This window comes from Sinocyclocheilus grahami, unplaced genomic scaffold (genome assembly GCF_001515645.1).
Source record: "Sinocyclocheilus grahami isolate Dianchi unplaced genomic scaffold, SAMN03320097.WGS_v1.1 scaffold331.1, whole genome shotgun sequence".
Taxonomy (NCBI): Eukaryota; Metazoa; Chordata; class Actinopteri; order Cypriniformes; family Cyprinidae; genus Sinocyclocheilus; species Sinocyclocheilus grahami.
In genome coordinates this window covers 466,455-475,987 of record NW_015505510.1, presented here as the reverse complement: position 1 = coordinate 475,987, position 9,533 = coordinate 466,455, and the positions used below count along the sequence as shown (strand labels likewise).

General features: G+C 37.6%; 1 protein-coding gene across 1 annotated transcript in view; it reads left to right on the top strand.

Annotated features, from left to right (window-relative positions):
* LOC107602602 (single-stranded DNA-binding protein 3-like) overlaps positions 1-9,533 on the top strand; it is an 83,470-nt gene that overhangs the window by 60,304 nt on the left and 13,633 nt on the right. The window contains exons 6-9 of the mRNA XM_016295145.1: positions 4,363-4,446; positions 6,891-6,950; positions 8,151-8,217; positions 8,328-8,395. Of these exons, the coding sequence (XP_016150631.1) occupies positions 4,363-4,446; positions 6,891-6,950; positions 8,151-8,217; positions 8,328-8,395 (279 nt within the window). The remainder of the gene's footprint in view (positions 1-4,362; positions 4,447-6,890; positions 6,951-8,150; positions 8,218-8,327; positions 8,396-9,533) is intronic.

The window sequence follows — 9,533 nt, the reverse complement described above, 5'->3', positions numbered from 1 at the left end:
GTGTGTGTGTGTGTGTGTGTGTGTGTGTGTGTGTGTGTGTGTGTGTGATTGCTGCTCCTGAGATGAGTTTCTACCACATCATTGAGAGACCAGGACTGTGTGGGTTTTGGTTCATTCATCTGTTTAGGAGAGATGCACAATATAGAAATTTTAGCTCATACTGCTGATACATCTTTTGTAATAACAGATATAATAGCTGAGATTATGATCTGTACGATGGTGTCTGTTGATTAAATAACAGTACTCCAATCTAGGATTTTATATGATTCTTGTAAAATTAGGAATCAAAACAAAAATGAAAATTCAGCTTTGCCATCACAAGATTAATTTACATTTTAGAATATAATTAGAATAGAAAATGTATTTGAATATGAAGATATTACTGTTTTACTGAGCATGAGACTTTTTTCAAAGACATTATACTCTTTCTTCTTTTTATTAACAGGTTTAAATTTGATTTTGAACTCCAGATTTTCCATATATGAATATGTAAAAATGTATGTAAAGAACAAATTGTGGTATCGTCTGCTTCCAATATCTTTCTAATCACACCAGTCAGGATAATAGAAAAATGCAGATATTTGCCAGTATAGTCATCGGTCACCAATACCGCTGTTTTTATTGTATAGGAAGTCAGGTGTAGTGGAAGTGAATGGGTGTTAGTGAAGGACCAAGATTATTTAGCAGAGAAAGGCAGACAGCAAGCAGCAGCGTGAGCGAATCACACCAGTCAGGATAATAGAAAAATGCAGATATTTGCCAGTATAGTCATCGGTCACCAATACCGCTGTTTTTATTGGTTTTTATTTGGAAGTCAGGTGTAGTGGAAGTGAATGGGTGTTAGTGAAGGACCAAGATTATTTAGCAGAGAAAGGCAGACAGCAAGCAGCAGCGTGAGCACTACCACTGCTGTGTGTGATGAGGTGTAATGAACAGTCATGACCTCAGTGCTACTGTGAGTTAAAGAGGCCTTGAGCATCCCTAGACCCCTCTAATCCTTCCCTCAGACCCACTCTGAAAAAGGCAGGCAGCCAGGGAAAACACTCTCTCTCTCTCTCTCTCTCTCTCTCTCTCTCACACACACACACACACACACACGCTCACGCTCATGTATTCCTGTTGTATCGGCGCATGGTTTCTGGGACAGTCAGTGGAGCAGCTCTCATGCCAGACCCCGCAGCGATCCTCTCTCACAGGGAGGTCAGAGACGGGTCACGGTTAAATCGGAAACAAAAATCTCCCAAAAACCAGCTCAAAAAGTCCTTACCTAAGCTGTAAGTGTTTATCGGTGCACATAATTCATGCATGTGTTTATAAACAGGCTGCTTGTTATCACTAAATGAATGTTATCCCATGCAATTAAATCAACCTAGCAATGCTTAAGGGGATAGTCCACCCAAAAAATGTTTCATCATTTACTCACCCTCATGTCATTCCAAACCTGTAAGACTTACTTTTCTTCTGCAGAACATAAAAGACGACATTTTCAAGAACATCGGTAATCAGTTTTCATTCCTGTTGACTTCCATAAAAGATATTTTGAAGAATGTTGCTAACCAAACAGTTTCAAGTCCCATTGGCATTTATAAGAAGATATTTTGAAGAATGTTGGTAACCAAACCATTTCTGTTCCCATTGACATCTGTAAGAAGATATTTTGAAGAATGTTGATAACCAACATTGACTGTGTTAGGAAGATATTTGAAAAAATGTTGCTAGCCAAACAGTTTCAAGTTCCATTGACATCTATAAGAATATATTTTGAAGAATGTTGGGAACCATACCATTTCTGTTCCCATTGTCTTCTATAAGAAGATATTTTGAAGATTGTTGATAACCAACATTGACTTTGTTAGGAAGATATTTGAAAGAATGTTGCTAGCCAAACAGTTTCAAGTCCCATTGACATCTATAAGAAGATATTTTGAAGAATGTTGATAACCAAACAATTTCAGCTCTCATTGACTTTTATATGAAGATATTTTGAAGAATGCTGCTAACTAACAGTTTCTTTTCCCATTGACTTCTATAAGAAGATATTTTGAAGAATGTTGGTAACCAAATAGTTTCGGGTTCCCACAGACCTCCATTGTGTGAACAAAAATTAAAAAGGAAGTCAATGGGGCCCAAAGAAGTTTAGTTACCAACATTCCTCAAAATATCTTCTTTTGTATTCTGCAGAAGAAAGTAAGTCATAAAGATTTGTATCGACATGAAGATAAGTAAATGATGACAGAATTTTCATTTTTGGATGGATTATTCCTTTTTATTCTTTAGCATATTTTGTGCATTTTGGCCACTTTTATTCATACAGACGGTAGAGAAAAAAAAAATTTGTACTGAAAAAATTGGCCAGCTGCATTTGTGTATCAGAGCATCTTTACTAACTGCTATAGGCCACTTGTCAGACTCTGACTGTGCTGTATCTCTTTCAGTTGTGGTATTTTTGTTGGCGTGGGTGGGTCAGCGTTGCACCCTGGGCAGCTGTGTTGTTCTGCAGCTGCGGTCTGTGTGGCAGTTCTGATCATCAGCGAGGAGATTTCCGGTTGTGCTGGATGGATGGTTTCCTCAGCCGCTCTGAAACCAACGGGAGGGCTTGTCTGAGGTCTGAGCGCTGGCCAAAGGTCAAGAGGCGGTAATAAGTGCGGGTCACAGCCACATACACAGACTCCACGGGGCGGTGAAAAAACTACTGAAACAGCCTCTTCTGCCGCCTCCCTCATAAGATTATTTTCTTCTTTTGTTTAGTCACTGAACTTCAAAGACGATCCATTGACATCAGTATGTTTAGCATAGAAATGTATGCATATGTTTACTGTAAAGTCAAATAGTGTTCACAAATAAATATTGTTGCCCTGTTGCTTTGTTAACACTGCTCCCGAGTGGTCGAGAAGAGCTATTGCAGCTGTCCTGCGGCCGTCATTCAGAGTGTATGAATTCTGTCAAACTAACTGCCCCTTTAGAGCCTGAGAATGGAGATTGAATGGCTCTCTGTTGATAGCCATGCTAGTAAGTGGCAGGTTATTATCTTCTCAAAGGTGTTGGAAGTGATTTTTATATATATCGCTGTTTTGAGATCCTTCCCCAATGAGGCAGGACTGCAGTGTGACTGTGATTGGATGAACACTTCTGTAGGGACACTAATATAGATGCACAGGACCCACAATGCCATATGTTTCGCATTCAGGCTTGTTGTTCAGGTAGGGAGAGGAAAAGAAGCAAAGCTCCTTTGTTGTTTGTTAGTTATTAGTCATATAGTCTCATGTTCCTTACAGAACCATTTTGTACTTGAGCTCAATGGCCTGTTGATCATTAATGAACACTAATGGAAGCTCTGTGCAGTAGTTATATGGAGTAAACAGTTTAATGGGTTTAATGTGACACATTTCGTGGAAATATTTCCGCAGCACGTAATGTGCACGAACAGCGATGCGTTCTAAACTAATTTTACTTGTTATGAAGAAAATGTCTGTGGTGTTTGCTCATGCAAAACTTGTCATCATAGTACAAGGGCCTTGCTATGCGTTTGCTAAAATGATCTTTGTTGTTTTTCTTTATTAAAACTTGTGTACATTATTTTTTAAACCTAATGCAATCTTTTATTTGATTTAGTGGTATTGGTCAATATTGAATTTTGCATTCTCATTCTCCTTAATGTTATATTTGTACACATTTTAACTAATCATTTAATAACTTAAATGTAACCTCTAGCAAGTCTCAGAATGAATATTCATTTTTCATACTTGCATTATAATGTTGTGATTCTTAAATTCACATTTTTTTTTTGCATTTTATATTTTAGTGAACTTATTTTTTAATTCAATTTTTATTGTTATAAAAATAACACAATTTTGGCATCTATATTAAAACATTTTAAATATAAAATATTTAGAGTAAAATATATCAGTTATATGAAAATAATTATCTAGTTATCAGTATTTAGATATTAGTACATCCATATTCGTAGTGATTAGGATTTTCTGTTTTGATTGTTCAATGTCCCTCGGTGCTGTTGAGCTTGTATGGTTGGTGTTATAACTTTTTTAGCCTAAAATATGAATTTGCAGACATTTTTCTTCAAAATGATGGAAGTTAATCTATAGAATTTTGCCATGTTTTGTCGAGAACTTTCTGCTTGCAGTAACGGTTGTTTGATTCTCATAAAACTATTCAATTTTTCATTGAACTCTACACACTAGCTTTGGATTTCCTCACCAGTATTTAGTACCTAGTGAATGAGTGTGATTGAGTTTGTGTCTTGAGTGTTAGTCGTGTGTGTTACTTTGTGCAAGGGCTTCGGCAGCAGCAGGCCTCGCTGGAAGGCCGTCTGTGCATCTCTCATCTCCCTCTTCTCTCTTAAAGGGGCCTCCCGGCTCGCAGCCATCACCACACGCACAGCCTCCCCCACACAATACCAGCAACCCCATGATGGGACCACACGGCCAGGTAAGACACACAGCAACCCTCACACACACATACACACCGTGTCCTTGCTCGCACACTCAGTATACACACGGTCACACTTGCACACATGAGAACTGTTGGTGACATTAGCAGCAACTCACTTGGGCAAGATGAACGGTGTAAATTACATGGTTATTTATAATTCTCTGCAAGTCCTCTTCCTTTACACAGACATAGAAACACACATTCCTAGAACTAGTTGCAGAGTTTTACTTGACCATCCTATGGACTTTAGTCAGGGATGATTCCATATTTAAAGGGATATTTCAGTCAAAAATAAAAGTTAATTTCAATTTCATGTTTCACGTTGTTCTAAATCAGTGTGACTTTCTATCTGTGGATCACAAAAGTAGAAATTTTGCTGGCCAATATTTCCATGGAATTGTAATAAAAGGGGACTGAAGTTTCAAAAAGAACAAACAAGCAACATAGAAGTATGACAAAAGTGAGCCATTTGACTCTTTTGTTATATTTGAACTATTCTGACTTTAGATTTGATTAAGAAAAAAATATATAGCAATTAAGTCGTTATTGACTGAAAATCTTAATATATGCCCTAATGTTCATAAAAGAAATACCAATATCTGATTCATGAATAAATCCTTTTGAATCTGACACTATTGTCTTGCAGCAGCTGCTTTATAACAGAATTTGGATTTGCCTTAGTTTCTGAAGTTTGCATCATTGATTTTATTACTTTCCTTTTTAATACTGTGAAGATGCTTTGAAACAACCTCTACTGTATAAAGTGCTTTAAAAATCAAAGGTGACTTGACTTAAATCTGATCTTTTCAAAGAATCAGTTAATCTAGTTCATAAAACTGGACTGAATAATTTGTTCATGAATTGGGCTGGTCTGATTCTTGAGACTTTTCAGGATTTTTTGTTGAATAGAAAATTCAAAAGAACAGCATTTATTTGAAACCTTTTGAATTGTTCTGTAACATTATTGTCTTTACTGCTATTATTAACTATTAATATACATACATGTCTTTACTATCACCTTTTTGGTGCTTGAAAGCTTCGTTCTGCATTCATTAAAATTGTATGGAAAGGAGCAGCCAGCACAGTATTCAGAATATCTACTTTTGTGATGCACAGAAAAAGAAAGTCATAGAGGTTTGTAATGATAATGATGATAAAAAAATGTAATTTTTAGATTGAAAAAATATATATATATATATATATATATATATATATATAATTTTTTTTTCTTTTTTTTTTTTCTTTCTTCTCTTACAACTGAAAGCTAGGCTGTGAGGAATAGAAGTACAATTCAATAGGTTGTACTCTTGTGTCTCTCATTTAGCCAAATCTGGAAAACATATGGTTGTGAAAATTATATTAGGACTGTAAATCCATCCCTCATGGCCTTGTTTTCTTTGGGTGTACCCTAAGGTCCATTCCTCCTTTGTCTTCTCTTTCTTTTTTTTTCTTCCTCCCTGTTTCTCTATCCTGGGAGTGTGAAGTATCCTGTATACCCCCCACCCCCTCCATCTAGAGTCGACTCCCTGCGAACAGGATAAATAATTCAGTCTCCTCCTTGTTCTTGGAGATGGGCCTCCACTCCTAGCCCTCACCCCACCCCCCATCAATAGCACATTAATATTGTAGAGTCTCCCGCCACACAGTGCCCTCACAAACACATATACAAACGCACACTGACTGTGCAGAAACCAAAACGATGTGCGCCCACAAAACACAGTGAAACCTACACATATCAACTCTCAAAGACACTTCAGCTTCCTTTCTCCAGGAAAAAACAGGTTTTTTCACAGCGCTACAGTTGTACAACATCTTCCTACAATGGTAAAGACACTCCAATTAGCTGTAAAAACACATGCGCGCACACACACCCACATATGGCCTATCCCTCATCCGTTCAGCACCGACATGTTGCAACAGAGCCCTAAAAGTTGGCGAGATTCTCTCGGGGAGCTTCCCACAGGCCTTGACCACAGAAGTGGCATCGGGTTTCGTCTCTAGACACGCAGCCACAAGGCTCTAATGGTTTGTATGTCAGAACACAGGCACGATACTGCCCTCGTTTGGGTTGTTGTGGTCACTTTCCTTCCTGACCAGACTTTCACTTGAGAAGCGTCTAAGTGCAGCCGCACAAGTTCTGACTTTCCTGATGCTCTCCTGTGTGTTCGTCGAAACACCACAAGGGTGTATGTGTGTGCACGTTTATAAGGCGGAACGTGAGCAGACTGTGTTGACGAACAGAAGGAGAGATGTCAAATGTACATATTTGATGTCGTCTTGCGTTGGCTTCTGCTCTCCGTGCATCTGTCTGTCCATTCCATCTGCTATAGCCTGGCCTGCTGCACTCATTCATTCTGGTCTTTACAATGCTCTCGCTTTCTTCTTAAATAAAGCAACATGTTGCTAATGAAGTCTTTTTTCTTTTCTTTTTCTTCTTTTAGCCTTTTATGTCTCCACGGTACCCTGGTGGACCTCGGCCATCTCTTCGCATGCCAAATCAGGTAGAGGGAACATCACACTGTCATGTTGAAATTGCATACAAATAGTTCTTCCATTTTTACACACTCTTAAAGGGATAGTACACCCAAAAATGTTGTCATCATTTACTCACCCTCATGTTGTTCCAAACTTGTATGAGTTTCTTTCTTATGCTGAACGTAAAAGAAGATATTGCTGGTAATCAAACTATTGATGGTCCCCATTGACTTCTATAGTATTTCTGTCTATTTCATCCTACTATGGATGTCAACGACAGTTTGTTTCTTCAAAATTCGTTCAAATATCTTCTGTTTTCAACATTAGAAAGAAACGTACACAGGTTTGGAACGACGTGAGGGTGAGTAAATGTTGACAAAATTTTAATTTTTGGGTGAACTATTCCTTTAAGGGTCACCAAAATCAAGAAAAACCTGGAAACATCAGGGTATTTTAATAAAGGTCATGGAATTTCAATTCTGATTAATTTTTGTTGTTGTTGTTGTTATGCATGGCTCTAAAATATTTGATTTGCTAGAAATAGAAATTTGTGAGCGTTATCTAGCGTGAAATAAAACTAAAATGATGATTTTTTTTTTGTTAATTGAAAATAACACTGAAGTGAATATAAAATATAAATAGATAAAAAAACTGAATTGAAAATTAGAAATGTTGGCAAATATGGCAACTAACTGAAATTTAAAAGTTGAAGTACTAAAATAGAAATACTAAAGCTAAATAGAAATAATAAAGCTGCATACATAGGCATGTGACTGACATTCATACATGCCTATGATTGCCCAAAATGCTAATCTAAAATTATTTTATTTGCAAATCACATGTTGTATGTGTGTAAATAGATTTGCATTCTATTTACATTAATTTTATTCATTATAAATTAAATGATTTCTGACTGTTACATCAAAGCCAGCGTGTGATATTTCTGGTCTATGGTGTTCTAATATAAAGTCATTGTTATCACCAAAGTACTGTAGCAATACTTGATATTATGTGTAAAGATTTTCAAGGCATGTTGTGTAAAAGGTTATGGAATTTATATTTTTATACCAGTGGACTGCCACTGAAAATAAAGGACAAAAGGAATTTGTTCCTTTGTTCCATTTGTTTCCATTTGTTCCTCACCTCCATTGTAAACATGATGCATGTTTTCTATAAAACACGTCTCATGTATTTCGATGACCTTCCTTCTTTTATGTCCTTTTCAGCCTCCTGTAGGAGTTCCAGGATCACAACCACTCCTGCCAAACAGTTTGGACCCAATCAGACCACAAGGTAACATCTTGGTCCAAAACTTAATAACAACAGAGCCATTTACATGCAGACTGATGAATGATGTAGTATCAGCTCAGCTGTGTAATAACTCTTATCTAATATTTTTACAGGACATCCTAACATGGGCGGTCCGATGAGAATGAATCCTCCCAGGGGGATGGGTGGCATGGGCCCTCAGGTAGACACATATTCTTGCTTGTTTATCCTCTGGTAGTCGTCCCAAGTCAAACGCCACAGGACTGGAACCCTGTTACTCCTCTTCAGTCACCTGTGCTGAAAGCAGAGTTCTCTCCGCTTCTCTATCTCTCTCTTTGTCCTTCTCGTTCATGGCAAGCAAGGTGCCGCACAAATCGGCAGCTGGTGCAGCATCTGTTCGACAAATTGGGTAGAGCGCAGAACAAAAGCTCGGGTTAGAAAGAAGCAGCCTCAGGCCTGAAAGCCTCTGTCACACTTTGCCCTCCACCCACAGGCAGCCAGACAGGTGGGCCGCCGTCTGCCTGAGCAGAACTTCGTTAGCATAGTGTCAATCGCATCCCCACCACTGCGGACAACAGTGGATGAAGGGCAGGGATTCCTGCAATGTGTAGTTGCTGCATTTTTAGCCACACAGCAGAAGAAAAAAAAATTCATATTTTTTCCCCAAATTGTGAACTTACTAGCACAAAATAATGCCAAGACAACGCATCTTTTCAATTCAATGTGCAATTATTTATTTGTTTATTTTAATACATTTATTATTATTATACATTTTTAAAAATATTTTTAAATTTACATTTATATATTTAATACATATTTATATAATATGTTAAAGAGCAGGTCATATGGTATTTTAAAGTGTCCTAATATTGTGTTGGAGTCCCCTACAACAGGTTTAAATGCATCTAAGGTCAGAAAACATTGTAATTTTCTCAGAATATACATTTAATATTAGAGTCATTTGCCAATGAATTCGAAACGATTCGTTCCAAGCAAGTTCGGAGCAAACCCCTCCCTTCCATAAGCCTACTCTGCTCTGATTGGTCAGCTGTCCAGGCCTGCTGTGATTGGCACAGGGAGGAGTCCTTGAGCAAGTTAGCGAGCGCTACCATTGACAAAGCACCTTTACATGAAACAATAATATAGTGCTCCAATCCGTTCTTATAATAATGACATAAAATACAAATGCAAGCGAATCGTGCCCACAGCTAAAGTTTAGCTGCTAAACTGTGAACACTTAAAACAATAATTGTGGATACGTTAGCCGAGTGCTAACATGACTAACTGATGAAACAATACAGTTTGTAAACCAAAATATGTCTACTGTAATGTTTGAAGAA